This window comes from Uranotaenia lowii, chromosome 2 (assembly GCF_029784155.1).
Source record: "Uranotaenia lowii strain MFRU-FL chromosome 2, ASM2978415v1, whole genome shotgun sequence".
Lineage (NCBI taxonomy): Eukaryota > Metazoa > Arthropoda > Insecta > Diptera > Culicidae > Uranotaenia > Uranotaenia lowii.
The window spans coordinates 48,740,864-48,763,478 of record NC_073692.1 but is presented as its reverse complement, the minus strand read 5'-3'; the positions used below and the strand labels follow the sequence as shown (position 1 = coordinate 48,763,478).

Sequence of the window (22,615 nt, the reverse complement as noted above, 5' to 3'; positions counted from 1 at the left end):
CAGATTCCGATGCGTGGGCAGCTACGCTCCTACAAACCCTGGAGCTTTTGAACTGCCCCTCCCACTTCTAAAGATGCGTATGGGGTGGAGGAAGGACCCAAATGGGCCTGTGGGACCATCACAAAAAAAAAACATGTCCAAAGCCTTCGATGTGATCAACATAGACGCTCTTCTGTCGACGCTGTGCAGAAATGGAATAAGCGGGACTTGCCTACAATGGATTCGCTCATAGTTCATCGAAAGAACGCAATACGTTGAGCGAGAGGAGAACGTGAGATCCAGGACCTACTCGGTCAACTGTGGTGTACCACTAGGGAGTCACTTGGGACCCCTTTTTTCACCACTGTTATGAACGAGTTTCCTGAAGTGCTGTCTGATGTGTTCGTACTTGTGTATGGCGATGATTTAAAGATGTTTCTTCCAATTCGTCATACAAAAAATGCTCTACACAGGTTTGCGGAATGCTTCAGCAGGTTTGGACTAAAAGTCAACGACTCTAAATGCAATGTGGTTACTTTTTAATGGAAAATGAGCAACATCATGTACGAATACCGCCTGGGAAATGATTTGATTGTTATTTAATTGAACGATTAATGGCATTTTGGCATTCTAACAGGAAGAATATCAAATGAAAGTAATGAAAATTATAGACGGATAGATTGGATTAGGAAGCAAGAAAGGTGTTGAAAATGAGCCAAAAGCGTGATTTGAGAAAACTTCTTGCCGCACAAGACCATCTGTCCCGCACCATATTATTGTCTAGAAGAAGCAAAGTCGATAGGCTGACTTTGCATTGATCTATACAATGATACTTGGATGGATCGAAGCACGTGTTTTTCGTGCCCCGATCGGACAAAAGGAAATTAACGGGCTGGATCGCCTGCTGAAAGTGATTGAGGATTTGACTAATAAGCTGAACGAACATGAAAATCCCGGTGTTATTACTCGCCCCATCGTCGAAGAAAATTGAAGTGTACTGCAGAATTCTAGTGAACGTGTGGAAGGTGTCCAAGCTGCCGTGAGATGGGACCACATCAAGTAATTCCACTCCGGCATTCCAGCCATTAAATTGGGGAATGTCGTTAGCTGAGCGCAACGATCAAAGCTTTTATTTTTATGCCTGGAGAAAGAGCTTCAAGACATCGTTAGAGCAGTAAAACTGAAACCTAGTCTGGCGGAGTCCGATTGTAACGCAACTTTTGTGAACAATATTCGTGGTTACCTTCAATCCATGACGGCAAAGCATGAGGCGTTCCCAGCGATGAAGCAGGGAAGTGCGGAGTCGGCTATAGCTTACCCGCCAGACTGCAAGAAAAGGTGAAGTTATGCGATTACAGCCCCGTAGACGAAGAGCGTTTCGTCAGGGCGCAGTTGCTGAAAGGGCTTCGTATTAAGGACCGAACGAAGTCGGCAAAAATTTACAATTACGACATCAACTTCATAGTCCAGGCAGTCCAGCATACGAAGCCAAAACGAATCGACTCAGTGGTTCCGAAGTTGCCGTCGTCCAGCGAGGAAATTGGCCGTCCGAGCTGTACCGGAAGCGTAACCGAGATAGCACTCGGAATACCCAATTTCAGGCGAAACTGTGAGAGTAAAACAACATTTACTGTTTCAGAAAATCAATGCATTGTTCCTTGGGATCTTCGACCCCTGTGACATTATTGATTGATTCTGGGGCAGATGTGAATGTCATCGGCGGGTTGAACTGGATGCTTTTGAAGCACGAATTTCATTACGGCCGCGCTAAGCTTCATCCGATACAGCCTTTAAATAATTATTTGCACACAGTTCCAAACACTCGATAACAGTCCACGCTGCGTTCAGTTCAGGGCAGAAATCTGTGCGCAAGGATCGACGTTCGTTACTTGGTCGATCTACATCGAGTGATATGGATTTGCTTCATTTTAGATTAGCTACCAACAACTGCGAAAATTCCATTAAAAAAACAGCATTTCCTGTTATGCCGGGAATCAAGATAAAGATGAGTGCAAAGGTGTTGCGCCTGTTAAAACGCTTATTATGACGTCCCTGCGGCATTTAGAGAAGGTGCGCGCAACAGACTACATGAAATTTAATCACGTGGTATCATACGAGAGCAAAAGGGCAACGTTTCCTGGTAGGTCGTCATTGTGCAAGGACCGAACAAGGCGAATAACCGGGAAGAGATGAAAATTAAGCTCCACAGCGCTTGTTTCATCTCGAGTTATGCATATTATTATCTAAAACTATACAACGAGTCTCGAGATCTTACGATCATCCTTACTGAAACGGGGTTGTATCGTTTCACCAGATTAATGTTCGGCTTGAACTGTGCGCCTGAGATATTCCAGCGTGAAATGATGCGTATCTTGTGTTTCGTAATTTCTTCATTTTAAACGGCTTTAGATTTTATGGAGCCAAACTAGTTTTGATTTACAATTGTGTGCTGAAATTTAGTTCATCAATTTGAGGATCGATTCTGCGGAGGTTTAAAAAACGTGATCATCTACCTTGTTGATATCCTGGTGTACGCAGCCAGCTTGGTAAATCTTCTCAAAACAGTTGCGGAGGCCACGAGTTGGGCCGAGACGGCTTTCACATCGAAGAAGCTAAAGTTCAAAGTATAAGATGCGTCAGTCAGGGAACCATCAACTATCTCCGAGCTTAGAAGCTTCCTAGGGCTAGCTTCATCCGTTAGTCCACAAGTCCCGAAATTGCTGACATCAATAGCCCTCTGTGGCTCACAACTACGCTGAGAATCAAAAACCGACCCTTGATTTTCAACCGGCACATTCGCACACTATAATGTCGAACTTACGGCTCTTCAATTCGTTGGAGAGCACGTGGTTACTGCCCATGAAATTTTGAGATCGGTAGTTCCATGCAAGTTTGCCGAAATCACAGAAAAATCTATAATTTAACAGAATTTTAAAACAATTTTTTCACAGAATCTGTGTCATAGCATACAGAATTTTAGAAATATTTACAGAAACAATGGAAAAAGCATCACAGAAAACCGTCACAGAATATTTGGGTAAAATCATAGAAAGTCAGAAAATTTTTTTTCTTCCAAACATCAATTTTTTAGGCAACCTTGGTTCCATGTTCCAAGTTTGCAATCGCTGGTCCCTTTTCGTCGCGTGCGTCTTTGCCGATTTCCATCCAAAATTTCTTGTTTATTGTTCAATGCTTGTAGTTTTTCAGTCACGGGCTCATAAGGTCCGCAGCTAACCCCAGTATCTCGCAGGAGGACCGTCGTAATGCCCCTGACATTGAGAACAGACGCGTACGGAGCCCCTTATCTCAGTTTGCATGCGACCATAGCATCCACCGGGGATGGGTACCCGATCTCCGCTAAGGTTGCGCGCCCTCCAGCTAGCACCACGGGGAGTTTGAGAATCGGAGTTGTAAGACAAGAGGTGATAAGACCACTTCCCGAAGGTTGGGAGTTTAGGGTTAATGTTATTGGTTTGATGTGTCACGTTTGTTTCCTGATTAATAGTCTGGAGAAAGTTTGTCAAGTGTTGACTTTGCAAAAGCGTTTGACCGTCGCCTGCACAGAATTCTCCTTGCAAAGATGGATCGCATAGCTTTTTTAGCTTGGTCACTGGATTGGATCGCCTCATATCTATTGCACCGACATTCTTTCACGAAAATTAGGAATTCGCGATCACGAAATTTCGACACCCCATCTGGAGTACCGCAGGGTAGTCATCTTGGACCCCTTCTGTTCATAGTTCTAGTGAATGACCTATGTGAAATTAGCGCTGTTGACTGTCTTGCCTTACAAAACGACATCGGCACCAGTCTGTCGTTTGAATAGAATTACGACAAACGCCAAAAAATGTAAAATAATCAACTTCACTCGTGAACAGTCAACTTCAAATATCAACTCTCGGAATCAGCATTGAAGAATGTCAAGTTCATTCTTGATCGGGGTGTGAAAATTGACAACAAACTAACTGTCGTAACTTTTCCTCGTTTTCACACACCCGCCTTTTTTGCGGATGACAGAAAAACTAACCATTCGCGATAAAATTCGTTAATAGACTGATCTTCGATATCCTGCTTTCTCTCTTTCTATTTTTCTCTGTCTTTCCAATGATGCGATGTTTTTCCTTTACATGGGAGAGAATTAACTCGCCATTCTCTGATTTCTTATTGTCTCAACGCACATGGTAGTTGAGGAGCCAATACTGAAAATATCGATAGCCTACAATTTTTTTAAACATAATGTAATTTCCGAGTAAACCTTATCTCGGATTATAAGTTATAATATTTGCTAGTACTCTTATTCTCTACACTAACATCCGCTGAATACGTCGCGCTCACGTCTGCGAAGGGATGATTTCGGATTAATAACGACATTTCGAATGTTAATAAAAACAACCTAGAGCTTTTTCTATTAATATTCAACTTTTTTTACATTTCTTTCAGAAATTTTAATTTAATCACATAGTTTGATGTAGGATTTTTTTTGCTCCAGCTTTCCTATCTCTCCTGGACGGATACGTGCCCTTAAATTGGCATCGCCGAATGCGAATCGAACACGCTTCGGAAACGACGGAACAGCAAATTTCGGGATCGTTGGGCGTTCTTCATTTTCCGGTTTCGACGAGCGCGTAGTAAAATAAAGGTGTCAATTACCAAAACTATTATTTCAATTTAGCTATCTTCAATCATCTATCGGTCAAAATTTTTACTTCTCTTGGCATTGATGGGACACTCCGTTGAGTTCGCTTTCTATATTTGAAGAAATGTTTTTAATATTTTTGATAATGACTTTTCACATTTAACATACAAACACCGACTTTTTGAAGGGTAACATTTTGACCGAAGACTTTTTTCGTTTAGTCAATCACTCACTTGTGATTAGTAGAACTTGGAAAACCACACGGTTAATCGGAATTTTTCTTGTTAGTTTCAGCTAGAACTAAGAAATAAAAAGGATGGCAACTGTTGGATTTGTGTTGATGATCTAATGAAGTAAATTTGGCAGGCACGATGGTTTTGTATTTTTGTGTGTTTTTTGGGGTCTGTATTCTGCAGTAAGTTTCTCTGGATGATCTTTAGTCCTGCAAAAGATTCTAGGCGTTATTGTTGAATTGTTGGTTTTTCTTTTTCTAGAGCGTTCAGGAAATCTTAAAAATCACACAAAACTAAGAACGGGAACAAGGAAAACTTACCTCGCGTTTCAGCGCTTGTCGCGATTCGTAGTCAGCTTTGGCAAGGGCTACCCGAACCCATTGGGGCGTATCCGGGATGGCTTTGTAGATAAACCAGGTCAGACCCAGCAGGACGTGTTCGATGACTAGAAATGCTATGGTGTAGATCTCGGAGCTTACCCCGGAAGCCATTTCCCTAGAAATTGAAAGTTCCTCCCTAGAATCAGAGAATCAACAGACAATTTGTTAAACGTACCTCATTTGCGGTGACAGATAAAGGATTCCGCAGTTGGTCATGATCGATATCACGGCCAACGTTTCGAAGGCCAACTGCCAGGCTCCGATGTTTTTGGTCCTTCGAGCGTACGGTCGTTTGAAGAAATGGCTCAGTTTGTACGCGTCCAGACGAATTTCGATCACGTTGTTGAGAATGGCCCAGAAAGCCGTCATCGGAGCAACCGAAGAGAACAGAACCACGTAACCGAACTGTATGTACAGCTCCAGATAGTCATCGTAGGTGTTGTACTCTTCCATGACAGATTCCCTGGTGTGTCGTACGATCCTCTGGTCGTCGTCTTCTAGCGAAAGGATTCCTTCGTGATCGAATTCTTCATAGGCTTCCTGGAGACGTTCGTAATGTGCTTTGACGAACAGTTTGTTGGACATCAGAGCTACCTTCTTCTTGAGGTAGGGATACAGATTTTCCAGAATGTTTTGAACAAACTGTAGAACGATCAGCTGCATCATCAGTTGGGTTTTGAGCATTTTCATGTCCTGAAAAAGTATAAAATTTCAGTAAAAACTAAGTTGGAAAATAAGTTTAACCAACCTGCAAAAAGAACGCGATGTAGAATAGACACAGGAAGTTGTTAACGAACTCCAAAACAATGAGTTTGTTGACTCGATGCCTCTCGTACTGACTCTGAGTCCGATGATTCTCCTTGTCAGTCAAATAGGTGGCCAATCGGTCGTAGGCAATCGTCGATATGGCAATATAGATGGCGTTAACGATCGAAGGCACGTACATGATGTAGGATTCCTCCCCGAACGACTCGGCCAATTGAGCTTCAACGTAAAACTGGAAGATTGTTACGAATCCGGCGATCGACATGCAGATCATGATAATCGGTGCCGTCACGAAGTACATCTGCACGTAGGTTTTCCACTTCGGGTACTGTGGAGTTAACTTCCCTGTTATTGGATCCCGTCCAAGTTTTCCGTAGTACCCAATCCGGGGTTCATCCAGGTTGGTCATCGTTATCGTACCCCAGCGATAGGCATGACCCGAACTTTTCCTCTTCCACAGCTCCAGGAACACCTTCATCCAAACGACGTAGAAAATGCAAAAGAATGGCACCGTTTCGGTTTCCTCCGAAAGTAACATCTGTAGCAGACCCAGTACTGTTGGAACGATCAGAGCATAGGTGTAGAAACCTAGGAAGGAGAAGTACATTCCTACGCTCTCGCCGAAGTACGCTCGGATCTCCTCGATCGGTTGTTTTTGGGTTGGTTTAACCCAGACGTGTCGCAGGCGCTTGAGCGTCGGTTTATCGTGCAGGGAGTAGAAGTTGGTGATCAGTTCTGCGTGTTGAGCAGCCTGTATGATCGACTGACCATGGTACAGGCGAATTTTGGTTCCTGGGATCGTGTGCTCGTCCTCCGTTGCTCGAATGTTCTCCAGAGCGTATTTGATGATGATTTGACGATCGGCTGGGGTAAGGATGTCTTCGAGGGACATGTGCTCTAAAAACATAGGCCGAAAAGTAACGTTCATGAACTCCAAAGTCAACTACTAGAGCTTACCGTCGTGGAAGAAATCATCCAAACATGCAACATTGAAGTTTCGAATGATCCCACTCTTGGTTCGCTTCATGAAACCCATGTCGTCCGCAATTTCGAGGAATTTCATTTGCTTCGCTGACACGTGCACCACCAGCGATTGCGTTTCTCTAAAAAAAAGCCATAAAGCATTATGATCTAAATCAGGTTTTGAGCAATACAAAAATACTTGGAAAGTGGTTGCTTCCTGACCAGCAACTCGGCCCCTCCGTCGACCTTCTTCCCCCGGACCCGGTCCAAGATCCACAGCACGGCTTCAGTCTCGACGCTCTCCCCGAACTCCATCACCATGTACGATTCCGCAAACTTTTCCCCGTCCTCTCCGTTACTGCTGCCTTCCCCAGCGCGGACATCTGAAGACCTTTTCAGGGACCGCCGCTTGGTGCTTCCTCGTTTCCGAAGGCCGTCGTGTTCCTCGAATCCTACGGTGGCTGTTTCCTTCTTTGCCTTCCGGTGCCGCATCGAGGAGCGGATTTCGTGCAGCTTTTCCTCCTCTTCGGCGTGGTCTAGGTTTTCGAGGGCGTGCAGTTGCGAGATGCGCTGATGGGCGGAAGGGATTGTGGGCTTCAGGACGGCTCCCAGCTCTTCTTTGAGCTCCTCGCCGTCGTCCTCGGCGAAATGCAGGTTGGGGATAAGTGATTCTAGAATTGAATATGTATTTGAAAATTTGTTTTAACCGAATATGTTATTGCTCTTCGAATCCTCAAACAAGACCTCTCTTGAACCTCTTATTTAGAAAAAAAAAACATATATTTAAAATCAAGTTGTTACTTCTAATAGCTTAATTCCACAATTTTCTTAATAAGGTGAATTAAAAGAAAAAAAGTGTTTTCCATTTATGTACTTTTGAAAACGATGCGTGATAATTGTTATCAACTTGATTAATTTGATCCAAATTCGGACTAAATTTCAATTGAAATCAATATCACATTTGTATGAAATTAAATTTTTGACTGCAAATTCAGCCCCCCCCCCTTGCCATTAAAAATAAATCCTACCTTTTATATCATCCATTGGATTGAACCAATCAGTATGACGAATCGATTATCATTGAAACGTTCAACAGCAAACAGTACTACAAAAAACCCACTGGTTTTGTGTTTTGCAATCTTTTTGTTATGTACGTCACCTGTAAATAAAGTGCATTAGTTATGTTTACAAAATAATAAATTATTCTCACTAAATCATGAATTGCACGTTTTACATTTTTTTATTACTACTTCCGGATTTATTAAATTGTTACGGAAAAAGGGACAAGGAATTACCGAATGGGAGACTTTTAGCATGAAAACACGGACTAGAATTGGAACTTGGAATGTTTTGACCCTTGCCCAGTCAGGCAAGTTGGATCAACTTGCTAGAGAAGCTAGCCGCCTCAAGCTAGAGATATTGGGACTGAGCGAAGTCCGTAGGCCTAATACTGGAGAACACAAGACACAGTCTGGGCAAGTACTGCTTTACTCTGGCATACGAGGAGAACATGCTACTCGGGAACGAGGAGTTGGTTTCCTATTAGGCCCGCAGGCCCATGCGGCCCTCATAAGATGGGAACCGATAAATGAACGAATAACCGTGGCCAGATTCAGAACACGGGTTAGAAACCTTACAATGGTCCAGTGTTATGCGCCAACTGACGTTGCCGATCTGCAGGAGAAAGAGCAGTTTTACAGTCAATTGAACAGCGTGGTTGAGAGAATTCCGAAAGGTGATATTCAAATCCACTTAGGCGACTTCAACGCAAAGATTGGCTCCGATAATCAGGACTTTGAGCGCATCATGGGGCGCCATGGCCTAGGACAGATGAGCGAAAACTGAGAGCTGTTTGTAGAATTTTGTGGCAACAACAACATGGATCGATCTTCCCCCATCGACCAGCACATAAGGTCACTTGGGTATCCCGAGATGGCCGAACAGAAAATCAAATTGACCACATCTGCATCAGTCGAAAATTGAGAAGGAGCCTTCTTGATGTCCGCAACAAACGAAGCGCAGACATTGCATCTGACCATCACCTCGTCCTTGGCGAAATACGATTGAGAGTCGCGCGTGTCACCAGCGCGAGGAGAAAGTCGGGTGTCGATACGACGTCCGCCGGGTGGAGACTCCAGAGGTGAAAAGGGCATACGTTGAACAGCTTGAATCCCGAGCATCAGAAGAAGAAGTTACTGGATGTCGGATAAAACCTGAAGGATGGTCGATGATCGGAGCAAGGCGAAAGTCGGAATTGAGCAGGCATGTACCGGGTCAGCCAAAGCAGCCGCCCGCTTGCGATATGCGGAGCTGGAAGAGGCAATTCAACGAGCTTGTAGACGAGACAAGAGATCCTGGACAAACTCCCTAGCCGAAGAGGAAGAAAGAGCCGCCGCCATTGGAGATATCCGATTACTTTATGACATTTCTCGCCGCCTCAGTGGTGCAAGGACTAATGCAAGAATGCCGCTAAAAGACCGAGCAGGCCAGTTATTGTCTTATCGGACAGATCAGCTCAAACGATGGACTGAGCACTTCGAACAACTCTTTCGAGTCACGAATAGCGATGGCCAACAGAACCCGCAGCTCGAAGCGCCAACAGTAAGTCACATAAATGGCGTCAACTCGGAAGCGCCTTCGCTGGCTGAAATAGAAGCGGCAATCAAAAACATGAAATCCAACAAAGCACCTGGGATCGATTGCATCCCTGCTGAAATGCTGAAAGCCGACCCTGCCCTGTCAGCACAAATGTTGCACCGTCTTTTCGCTGACATTTGGGATACTGCAGCATTCCCGGCCGACTGGATGCAGGGTATCCTCGTTCCGAAGAAAGGAGACCTGACAGAGTGCGGTAACTGTCGAGGCATAACGTTGATCTGTACAACCCTCAAAATACTCTGCAAAGTGATCCTGAACATGATGCAGGAGAAAATCGACGCACACTCCGACGGCAACAAGCTGGATTCCAATCCGGACGATCATGTAAGGACCACATCACAACGCTACGAATCATACTGGAACAAATCATCGCATTCCAGGACTCTCTTCTGCTGGTGTTCATTGATTTGGAAAAATCATTTGACCGACTGAACCGTGAAAACATCTGGGCTGCTCTTAGACGACGAGGAGTCCCAGAGAAACTAGTTCATCTCATCGAAGCACATTATGAGACGTTTTCGTACAAAGTCTTGCACGAAGGTGTCTTGTCCGAACTAATCCTGGTAACTGCTGAAGTGAGACATCACTTCTCATCACCGCTACTCTTTCTCATCGTAATGGATGAGATTTTGACTGGATCGATTGACTGTAGACCAAACCGAGGATTGCCGTGGCATCCTTCGACAATGGAACAGACAAACGACCTTGACCTGGCAGATGATATTGTTTTGATCACCCATATTGTTTTGCTGCGAAGAGATGAGAACGAGATTTCCAGAGAGGCGCTTGAATGGAATCCAGAAGGACATAGAAGAAGAGGCAGACCCAGAAACTCGTGGCGGCGAAGCCTAGCCGTCGAAATACGAACTGTTGACAAGAGTCTTGACTGGGGCGTTATGCGTAACGCCAAGGATTAAACTCGTACATCGTCTGGTGACCGTTTTTCATCACTTAAGTACAGTTCTTCGAACCGAACAGATGTTCACTTTTGCTAATAAAGTTTAGTGCGTTAAACCGTGTGTCCTTTATTTTCTCCCGTTTGATGGCTTCGATAGGAGAAATAAGAAATCGATGAGAAAAGTTTAGTTTTCTTGCCGCAGCGACGCGTATAGTTTCGATAGTGAAAAATTTCTCGTATAGCAAAATGGCGGATGCGAAACTCTTGTTGAAGCGATTGTGTGATTCTAATTGGAGCAGCTGGAAATTCCGCATGGAATTGCTGCAGATAAAAGAAGAGCTGTGGACAATCGTTGAAGAGCCGAAGCCGGAGGTTGTTGATGCTGTGTGGAGGGGAAAAGACGCCAAGGTACGTGCGACTATCGGGCTAGCATTGGACAATGACCAACTGTGTCATGTCCTGGGAGCGGGAAGTGCAAAAGATATGTCGAATGCGTTAGAGGGCGTTCACTAAAGAAGCTCGTTAACGAATAAAGTGTTTGCTTTGCGAAAATTGATATAATTGCGTTTGACTGATGGTGGGAGCATGTCGGAACATCTTGCCACATATGCAGTGCTAGTGAATATACTTTCCGGGATGGGTGAACGACTTGCGGATCATATTATTGTCGCGCTCATGTTGTCCAGTTTGCCAGAATCGTATGATCCACTAGTGACGGCTCTAGAAAGTCGAAGTGAGGATCAGTTTCATTGGATTACGTGAAAGGACAACTGTTAGATGAGTGGAAAAGAAGAAATGATCGTGGAATGGTTTTGTAGTGAATAGAATTGAGAAAATAGATGAAGTTAAATGCTTTACTAAGAAATAAGAATCAAACCCAAAAAAACTAGATGATTTCTTGCTAGCTTTTGCACGAAAATTTAAGTTAAAAGTTTATTGTTGGTCCAAAAATGATTGAAAAATCGTGAGCGTGTAAGCGTAACACAAACACAAACGGGAACGGAAAAAGAAGAAAAAAAGTCATTTTGGTGAATAAATTTGGAAAAGAAAGACGTTCGTTTTTTCGAATCGTTCGTTCTCGGTAAAGTTTTTGATAAATTTAAGGACAGTTTCTTCCAAATTGCCATCGAGGGTTACGACAGGTTTGTTCGGAGAAAGTGTTGGCAACTGCTGTTAAGCCGAAGAGAAATTCGCTGAGATTCCATTATTGGTCTGTCGAGGGACATATTCGTTGCTATTGCCCGCAAACTCGCCTGGGGTTGAAAAGTGTTGGTACCTTAATTCGGGAGCGACCACCCATATGAAAAACAGTATGGAAGAATCACCGATGAAGGGTTTGATGTAGTGTTTACCGACTCGGACTGCCGTATGAAGAAAAATGGACATACAGTAGTGTTGTTTGGAGAAAGAAGTGATGGCCTTTATCGGCTGAAGCAACCGGAATATAAGTCGCTGTTATCAACAGTAGTTCCGTATCCGGATAACTGCCAGAATTTATGGCATCGGCGATTGGAACACAGGCATCCCGATGCAATACAGAGGATCATCAAAGAGGAGCTGGGCAACGAATTGAAGCTGTTGGATTGCGGTGTTAGATCGGTGTGTACAGTATGCTGCAAAGGAAAAATCGTATGGAATCCGTTTCCGGCTCCAGAATCGAAATATTCAGCTATTCTGGAGTTAGTTCACACTGATCTTGCTGAACCATTGGATGTGCCGACCCCTCGAGGATATTGGTTTGTAATGACCATGATCGACGATATGAGTAAGTACACCGTTATTTATCTTTTGAAAAACAAATCTGAGGCATATGAAAACAATCGATTATACGTGGCTTACGTAGAAAATCAGTTTGGTCGTAAACCGAAAACCATTCGTTGTGATGGTAGAGGGGAATACAGTAGCACAATTTTTCTGAACTATCTTCGGGAAAATGGAATCGTACTGCAGCAAACAGCACCGTACAGCCCCCAGCAAAATGGCAAGGCTGAACGCATGAACCGTTCGCTTTTGAAAATGACCCGATGCTTGTTAATTGACAGTGGTTTGGAAAGAAGGTACTGGGGAGAGGCTGTAATGACGGCGAATGCTGAATCGACTTCCTTCTGTATCAATTGAGCGTACCCCGTATAAGCACTGGTTCTGGAAGAAGCCGAAGTACGATGAGTTACGGATTTTCGGATCAAAGGCACTGGTGAAGATCCCTAATGAGAAGTTGCGGAAACTCGATTGGAAGGTTCTATCGTTGATCTTTGTTGGTTATGAGGAAAACCGTAAAGCTTCCTCGATTCGGCAACGAATCGCGTCATCATAAGCCGAGATGCGAAATTTTTGGAGATGGAATTTGAACTCCGCGGTATTGAAAAGCTGAACAGCACTGAATCGGAGATGGTCGTGAACTTGAACAGCCCTAAAATTCAGGAGGAGTCAGTGGAAGAGGTCGAGGAAGAGGTTGAATGAAACGATCAGGCCTGAAGGAAATGACCGTTTTATGACAGCGCTTCCGAGATTCTGGATGCGTCTGATAGTGAATCGATACTCGAAGGTTTTGCTCCAGAAGAATATCTCCGCCGTTCAAACCGGACAACCAAATCTTACCGCCGAACAGAAAAACTGTTGGAAGCCGATGGGTATTCAAGAAGCGCGGAGCTGATGAAGAACGAGGACGCGAGCATCTAGTGTGTAAACTGAAAAAGAGCATCTATGGACTCAAGCAGTCAGCAAGATGCTGGAACCGCAAGCTGCACGAGTCCCTTATTAAAATGGGATTCAAACAAAGTCTGCCTGTATACAAAAGTCGTCGACGGGAATCTTGTCTATGTTTTAATATCCGTTGATGACATTGTCGTGGGATGCAAGTTAGAGGCCGAAACCTTGAAGGTGTACAACGAACTTAAGAAGATTTTTGACATCACTTGCGTCGGAGATCTCACTTTCTTCTTGGGTATGCAGATTGAAAGGAAGAATGGGACTTACAGTATAAGTCTTAGCAGCTACATCGATCAACTAGCCCATCGACTCGGAATGCAGCAAGCGAAATCGGCCAATACTCCGATGGATTGTGGGTATATACAAATGACGCGGATTGGGCAGGCAACCACGAATCTCGTAAATCTACCTCGGGGTTCTGCTTCCTGTTCAAAGGCGCGGCCAGTTCATGGATAAGCCGTCGGCAGTCATCAATAACTTTGTCATCAATGGAGGCCGAATACACAGCTCTAAGTGAAGCGTGGCTAGAAGCAATATGGTTACGGAGACTGCAGAGATTTGGGCTGTGTGCAGAAGAGTGCAACGGTAACAGCGAAGCTAACCAAAGCTGTATTGCCTTTGTTCGCTCGGAAAGGCAATCTCGAAGATCCAAGCACATTGAAACCAGGGAACACTTCGTGAAGAAGTCCGCGAGAAGAAAGACGTCCAGCTTCTCTACTGTTAAACGGAAGAAATGACTGCAGAAATTTTAACTGCTTGGGTTATCATCGCCGTAGGACCCAAGAGTGTTGGCATTCGTCCTATCTCGGCGTATGAATACAACACACGCAGTTAAGTGTGTACGGCAAAAGGTTTTTGTGTATAAAAGAAAAAGCATTTAAAAAATAAAGTCATTCCAGTTTTAACCACAGGACGTGTTGGTTGTTTTGTCTCTCCTTTCCACTCCGAGAGTGCTCCCTGTCTAACAGGTTATGGGCCCAGTACTAGTGGAAAGGAGGAGAATAGTGGAATCGGTAGTAGTATCCAGCCAGGAGGAAACCAATAGAAGGGCAAGCCAGCGCCAGGAATCCAGAGGAACGTCGTCGAGCCAGAACCGTGTAAGGTTGTCGGACCGGGAAGCCAGCTGGAGGTCGACAAGTCAAGAGACACGGGAGGGAGGTCGTCGGACAGGTGCTTTGGAAGGTCGTTTGACAGGAGCCATTGGAAGCGGACCGGAATCACTTGAGGGTCGTCGTGCCGGAAGCCATGGAAGGTTGGCGGGCCGGAACCGTGGAAGTTCGTCAAGTTGGAAGCCAGGTGGTGATCGTGGGATCTGGAACCTCTGGAGGACTTACGAGCCGAGAAACACGGGAGGTCGTCAAGCCGGTGCCATGGAAGGGCGTCGGACCGGAACGCCAAGTGGAGGTCGTTGGGCTGGAGCCACTGGGAGGCGTCAGGTCTCAGGAGGAGCGTCGAGGCGGAGTTTCGGATTCGCTGTGAAGGGCCGTGCGAGCCGTGAGAAACGGCAACGGTGGCAAGAAGGGTGTCGGGCCAGACGGAAGTTTGTCTTCGAGCGATCCGCAGGAAGGTTGTCATCGAGTGGGCCGAAGGATGGTCGTCGAGCGAAACCTGAAAAGGGTCGTTGGGCTAAAGGCGATGGTCGTGGTCCGGCGCGGTGCATTGCTGAGTTTTGAACAGCGTGTGTTGAGGAGGAGTGTTGGCATTCGTCCTATCTCGGCGTATGAATACAACACACGCAGTTAAGTGTGTACGTCAAAAGGTTTTTGTGTATAAAAGAAAAAGCATTTAAAAAATAAAGTCATTCCAGTTTTAACCACAGAACGTGTTGGTTGTTTTGTCTCTCCTTTCCACTCCGAGAGTGCTCCCTGTCTAACACTATCACACTATCACTGAGGAGGAGTGTTATAATAGACAGTGAATAGCCCCTCGTATCGTATCCGTTGGAAACGTTATGCGTAACACCAAGCATTTAACTCGTACATCGTTTGGCGCTCGTTTTTTCATCACTCAAGTACAGTTCTTCGAACCGAACAGGTCGTTCACTTTTGCTAATAAAGTTTAGTGCGTTAAACCGTATGTCTTTTATTTTCTCCCGTTTGATGGCCGCCTAACTATTTCTGTTGAGTTACTTTCTAGGTAGCATTTTGCTATGCTTATTTAATCCGGAAACTACAAAATTATCTAATAATCTGAATCATTTCAATGAAAAAAAAAAGAATACTGTAAACGTTGCCAAGAAAATTAATAAGACGGCACTGATTCAAACTGCAAATTCAATTTCAGGCAGAATTTTTTTCCATCGTTTCAGAGGTCATATTCAACACCTTTCCGATCAAACAAGGCAGCGATTCAGTAGATCGAAGATCGAGTAAGCGAAATTTCACTGTGCTGGAGTATCCCCAGTATCCCACGCTACCGTGGAATTTCCTCCCATAAGATTGCTTTGATTCACTCAAAGTTCATACGGCTAGACTGTGAGTGATGAAAATGCATGTTGCACATTTTGGAAGTCAAGTTATTTTGATTTTGTTTTAATCATCTTTAGTGAGAAGTGAGACGCTACCAAGCGAAGGAAGGCGAAGAAAATGAGGAAAAACACAAACACCAGCCACCCATCCACGATGCGGGGAGAGACTAAACCCGTTATATAGTCAGCTGTTTTTGTTTGCGTTCGCTTTTAGAACTCAACAACCGCACTTGTCACCTTTGCCAACGTGGGATTTTTTTTTCCCGTATCCAACGTAGCAGCTCAAAACTGCTTACTTTTTGACGTCCTGTTTGGATTTTTTTCAACGTAAGCCAACTTTGACTTTTAAATTTCTTCCTTAAATGGAACAGTTTCGATACACACTCAATGAAAAGCTTATCACTCAAAAAATGGAACCGCAAACCGTTTCGTTATCGTGGTTTGAAGTTTGAAACCTCTAGTTTGTACGATTGTTTCTATGAATTCCATCTTTTGCAACGTAATAATGCCAAACTCTACATCACTCGGGTGTTAAATTGATTGGAAAACAAAATCAATTCACTTCATCTTGAAATGCGGTCCATGTAGTTAGATTAGTATTACCACAGCAGGGGATTAAGCAAATGATTCACAACCCCTCAACCAGAAAAGCACTCACACTTTCAGCATCTTGGAACAGAAAATGGTAAAGAAACGTTGAATCTCGACGACGGCCGGCGATTCACTGCTGTTAAGCGGTTGAGTTGAGACTGCGGGGTTTGTGATATTCATTTGGCCGTGTCTTCTCTAGAACCTACTTGCTCACGCAATTCTAGTGAGCTATTGCCCTAGCGTGAGCAGCGTGAGTCGCGGCACTTCACAACTACCGACAGGCGTAATTTTCAAAACAAATCGATGTCTGTTGAAGACTTTTCAAAACGTTGTAAATAAAAATCAAGAGTTCGCATTAAATTATTTTGACAATTTTATGAATTTTGTAAGATTTATCAAAACTACATTTTTTCCATTGCCATTGACACTAAGATCATTTTTGTCGTTTTTGTGATTCATTGACATATCTTTGTTATTTTTGTCAGGTTTTTAATTTCTTTTTTTTAGTTATTTATGTCTGGTTGCCATTTATGCCATTTTTGTCATTTTCGTCATTTTGATTATTTTTACCTGTTTTTATTTGAATTTATTTTTTTTTCATTTGTGTAATTTGGCATTGTTTGTCAATTTTGTCTGTTTTTATTTTTTGTCATTTATTTTATTTCGATCAATTTAATTATTTCTATCATTTTTGCAATTTTTTAATTCTTTTTACTTTTATATCATTTTGAAATTTTCTTTTTTTTTGAAACAATTTGTAATTTTTGTCTTATTTCCGTATTTTTGTTTTTTTTTTTAATTTTATAATCTTTGTCATTTTTGTAGTTTGTAATTTTGCCATTTCAGTAAAATTTGTCATAATTTGTCGTTTTCCTGTTGTGTTTTTTTGACATTCTTGTCATTTTACTTTTTCTATTTTTTATAAATTCTATCATTTTTGTTATTAAGCGATTTTTATCAGTTCTGTCATTTTCTTCATAATTGTAATGTTTTTTTTTTGTCAGTAATTTTGATTTATTTTGTTTTTGTTGTTTATTGAACCCTTTTTTAATTTTTTGTCGTGTTTAAAACTTTTCTTCAATTTTTTTTTGTCCTTTTTGTCATTTTTGATTTTTTTTTTACATTTGCATCAGAAATAATTTGTCACTTAAGTCATTGTTACCTCTTAACCTTTACGTCTTTTTTTGAATTTTGGTAAAATTTGGTCAATTTGGTCCTTTTTTAAATTTTTTTTGGTGTTTCTATTACGATGACAAAAAATGACAAAAATGACCAAAAATGACAAAAATGACAAAAATGACAAAAATGACAAAAATGACAAAAATGACAAAAATGACAAAAATGACAAAAATGACAAAAATGACAAAAATGACAAAAATGACAAAAATGACAAAAATGACAAAAATGACAAAAATGACAAAAATGACAAAATGACAAAAATGACAAAATGACAAAAATGACAAAAATGACAAAAATGACAAAAATGACAAAAATGACAAAAATGACAAAAATGACAAAAATGACAAAAATGACAAAAATGACAAAAATGACAAAATGACAAAAATGACAAAAATGACAAAAATGACAAAAATGACAAAAATGACAAAAATGACAAAAATGACAAAAATGACAAAAATGACAAAAATGACAAAAATGACAAAATGACAAAAATGACAAAATGACAAAAATGACAAAAATGACAAAATGACAAAAATGACAAAAAGGCAAAATGGGCAAAATTAAAAAATGACAAAAATGACAAAAATGACAAAAATGATAAATGACAAAAATGACAAAAATGAAAAAATGACAAAAATGACAAAAATGACAAAAATGACAAAAATGACAAAAATGACAAAAATGACAAAAATGACAAAATGACAAAATGACAAAAATGACAAAATGACAAAAATGACAAAAATGACAAAAATGAAAAAATGACAAAAATGACAAAATGACAAAAATGACAAAAATGACAAAAATGACAAAAATGACAAAAATGACAAAAATGACAAAAATGACAAAATGACAAAAATGACAAAAATGACAAAAATGACAAAAATGACAAAAAATGACAAAAATGACAAAAAATGACAAAAATGACAAAAATGACAAAAATGACAAAAATGACAAAAATGACAAAAATGTCAAAATGACAAAAATGGCAAAAATGACAAAAATGGCAAAAATGACAAAAATGACAAAAATGACAATGAAAATGACAAAAATGACAAAAATGACAAAAATGACAAAATGACAAAAATGACAAAAATGACAAAAAATGACAAAAAATGACAAAAATGACAAAAATGACTAAAATGACAAAAATGACAAAAATGACAAAAATGACAAAAATGACAAAAATGACAAAAATGACAAAAATGACAAAAATGACAAAAATGACAAAAATGACAAAAATGACAAAAATGACAAAAATGACAAAAATGACAAAAATGACAAAAATGACAAAAATGACAAAAATGACAAAAATGACAAAAATGACAAAATGACAAAAATGACAAAAATGACAAAAATGACAAAAATGACAAAAATGACAAAAATGACAAAAAATGACAAAAATGACAAAAATGACAAAATGACAAAAATGACAAAAATGACAAAAATGACAAAATGACAAAAATGACAAAAATGACAAAATGACAAAAATGACAAAAAATGACAAAAATGACAAAAATGACAAAAATGACAAAAATGACAAAAATGACAAAAATGACAAAAATGACAAAAATGACAAAAATGACAAAAATGACAAAAATGACAAAATGACAAAAATGACAAAAATGACAAAAATGACAAAAATGACAAAAATGACAAAAATGACAAAAAATGACAAAAATGACAAAAATGACAAAAATGACAAAAATGACAAAAATGACAAAATGACAAAAATGACAAAAATGACAAAATGACAAAAATGACAAAAATGACAAAAATGACAAAATGGCAAAAATGACAAAAATGGCAAAAATGACAAAATGACAAAAATGACAAAAATGACAAAAATGACAAAAATGACAAAAATGACAAAAATGACAAAATGACAAAAATGACAAAAATGACAAAAATGACAAAAATGACAAAAATGACAAAAATGACAAAAATGACAAAAATGACAAAATGACAAAAATGACAAAAATGACAAAATGACAAAAATGACAAAAATGACAAAAATGACAAAAATGACAAAAATGACAAAAATGAACAAAATGACAAAAATGACAAAAATGACAAAAATGACAAAAATGACAAAAATGACAAAAATGACAAAAATGACAAAAATGACAAAAATGACAAAAATGACAAAAATGACAAAAATGACAAAAATGACAAAAATGACAAAAATGACAAAAATGACAAAAATGACAAAAAATGACAAAATGACAAAAATGACAAAATGACAAAAATGACAAAAATGACAAAAATGACAAAATGACAAAAATGACAAAAATGACAAAAAATGACAAAAAATGACAAAAATGACAAAAATGACAAAAAATGACAAAAATGACAAAAATGACAAAAATGACAAAAATGACAAAAATGACAAAAATGACAAAAATGACAAAAATGACAAAATGACAAAAATGACAAAAATGACAAAAATGACAAAAATGACAAAAATGACAAAAATGACAAAAAATGACAAAAATGACAAAAATGACAAAAATGACAAAAATGACAAAAATGACAAAAATGACAAAAATGACAAAAATGACAAAAATGACAAAAATGACAAAAATGACAAAAATGACAAAATGACAAAATGACAAAAATGACAAAAATGACAAAAATGACAAAAATGACAAAAATGACAAAAATGACAAAAATGACAAAATGACAAAAAATGACAAAATGACAAAAATGACAAAAATGACAAAAATGACAAAAATGACAAATTGGCAAAAATGACAAAAATGGCAAAAATGACAAAAATGACAAAAATGACAAAAATGACAAAAATGACAAAATGACAAAAATGACAAAAATGACAAAAATGACAAAAATGACAAAAATGACAAAAATGACAAAAATGACAAAAATGACAAAAATGACAAAAATGACAAAAATGACAAAAATGACAAAAATGACAAAAATGACAAAAATGACAAAAATGACAAAAATGACAAAAATGACAAAAATGGACAAAAATGACAAAAATGACAAAAATGACAAAAATGACAAAAATGACAAAAATGACAAAATGACAAAAATGACAAAAATGACAAAAATGACAAAAATGACAAAAATGACAAAAATGACAAAAATGACAAAAAATGACAAAAATGACAAAAATGACAAAAATGACAAAAATGACAAAAATGACAAAAATGACAAAAATGACAAAAATGACAAAAATGACAAAATGACAAAAATGACAAAAATGACAAAAATGACAAAATGACAAAAATGACAAAAATGACAAAAATGACAAAAATGACAAAAATGACAAAAATGACAAAAATGACAAAAATGACAAAAATGACAAAAATGACAAAAATGACAAAAATGACAAAAATGACAAAAATGACAAAAATGACAAAAATGACAAAAATGACAAAAATGACAAAAATGACACAAAATGACAAAAATGACAAAAATGACAAAAATGACAAAAATGACAAAAATGACAAAAATGACAAAAATGACAAAAATGACAAAAATGACAAAAATGACAAAAATGACAAAAATGACAAAAATGACAAAAATGACAAAAATGACAAAAATGACAAAAATGACAAAAATGACAAAAATGACAAAAATGACAAAAATGACAAAAATGACAAAAATGACAAAAATGACAAAAATGACAAAAATGACAAAAATGACAAAAATGACAAAATGACAAAAATGACAAAAATGACAAAAATGACAAAAATGACAAAATGACAAAAATGACAAAATGACAAAAATGACAAAAATGACAAAAATGACAAAAATGACAAAAATGACAAAAATGACAAAAATGACAAAAATGACAAAAATGACAAAAATGACAAAAATGACAAAAATGACAAAAATGACAAAAATGACAAAATGACAAAAATGACAAAATGACAAAAATGACAAAATGACAAAATGACAAAAATGACAAAAATGACAAAAATGACAAAAATGACAAAAATGACAAAAATGACAAAAATGACAAAAATGACAAAAATGACAAAAATGACAAAATGACAAAAATGACAAAAATGACAAAAATGACAAAAATGACAAAAAATGACAAAAATGACAAAAATGACAAAAATGACAAAAATGACAAAAATGACAAAAATGACAAAATGACAAAAATGACAAAAATGACAAAAATGACAAAAATGACAAAAATGACAAAAATGACAAAAATGACAAAAATGACAAAAATGACAAAAATGACAAAAATGACAAAAATGACAAAAATGACAAAAATGACAAAAATGACAAAAATGACAAAAATGACAAAAATGACAAAAATGACAAAAATGACAAAAATGCAAAAATGACAAAATGACAAAATGACAAAAATGACAAAAATGACAAAAATGACAAAAATGACAAAAATGACAAAATGACAAAAATGACAAAAATGACAAAAATGACAAAAATGACAAAAATGACAAAAATGACAAAAATGACAAAAATGACAAAAATGACAAAAATGACAAAAATGACAAAAATGACAAAAATGACAAAAATGACAAAATGACAAAAATGACAAAAATGACAAAAATGACAAATATGACGAAAATGACAAAAATTACAGAAATGACAAAAATGATTCAAAATTACAAAAAAATACAAATATGCAAAAATGACATACATATTGGCAATTTAATAAATTCAAACAAATGAAAATCTCCAGTAAGCCTGAAAAATGCTTACCAATAGCTGGGAAACGAATCTTACTATGGATCTTCCCAAGCGTTTGCGATGCGTTTCGCTATCTAGGGTTGTGTCTTCACTGACGTCAAACAGCTGCGCCATCTTGTTGTCACTTTTACAATAACGGAAATCAGTATAACAGGCTCGAATCTATGCCTTTTACTGTTATACGATGGCATTTACCCATTTTCCACTTACCTTGTTTGAAATGGTAAGCAGCAACGATTAAGAAAATTAAATGGGTACTTTCATAATTTAATTTCTTTAAAATTCAAGTCTACATACATACATCAAACATTTATTACGGATTATTCTTTTTTCTGTGCTATGCATATATCTGTGAGTACTTTCTCTACAATATTGCTTAGATAAATGTGATGCGAAAGACTGTGTGTCGCATGTGTTTTGGAGAAGAATGACCCTGGTTGTAAAACTCCCTTGAAATGAATAAAA

General features: G+C 38.9%; 2 protein-coding genes across 3 annotated transcripts; one reads left to right on the top strand and one right to left on the bottom strand.

Annotated features, from left to right (window-relative positions):
* Window positions 1-4,404: 4,404 nt before the first annotated feature.
* LOC129747052 (anoctamin-10) lies at window positions 4,405-16,434 on the bottom strand. Of its 2 annotated transcripts, none has more exons than XM_055741065.1 (8): window positions 16,347-16,434; window positions 7,985-8,115; window positions 7,156-7,627; window positions 6,951-7,096; window positions 5,977-6,890; window positions 5,404-5,921; window positions 5,169-5,343; window positions 4,405-4,578 (listed from the first exon to the last, which is right to left on the bottom strand). In XM_055741065.1, exons 2-8 carry the CDS (start codon window positions 7,998-8,000, stop codon window positions 4,501-4,503), a joined length of 2,319 nt encoding a protein of 772 aa, XP_055597040.1. In that variant the 5' UTR covers window positions 8,001-8,115; window positions 16,347-16,434; the 3' UTR covers window positions 4,405-4,500. The 2 variants fall into 2 exon arrangements, with proteins under 2 accessions (XP_055597040.1, XP_055597041.1); XM_055741066.1 differs by having other exon boundaries at window positions 4,439-5,057.
* Window positions 13,216-13,958, top strand: LOC129741370 (uncharacterized). Its single transcript, XM_055733094.1, has 2 exons — window positions 13,216-13,573; window positions 13,657-13,958. Exons 1-2 carry the CDS (start codon window positions 13,216-13,218, stop codon window positions 13,956-13,958), a joined length of 660 nt encoding a protein of 219 aa, XP_055589069.1.
* Window positions 16,435-22,615: the final 6,181 nt, after the last annotated feature.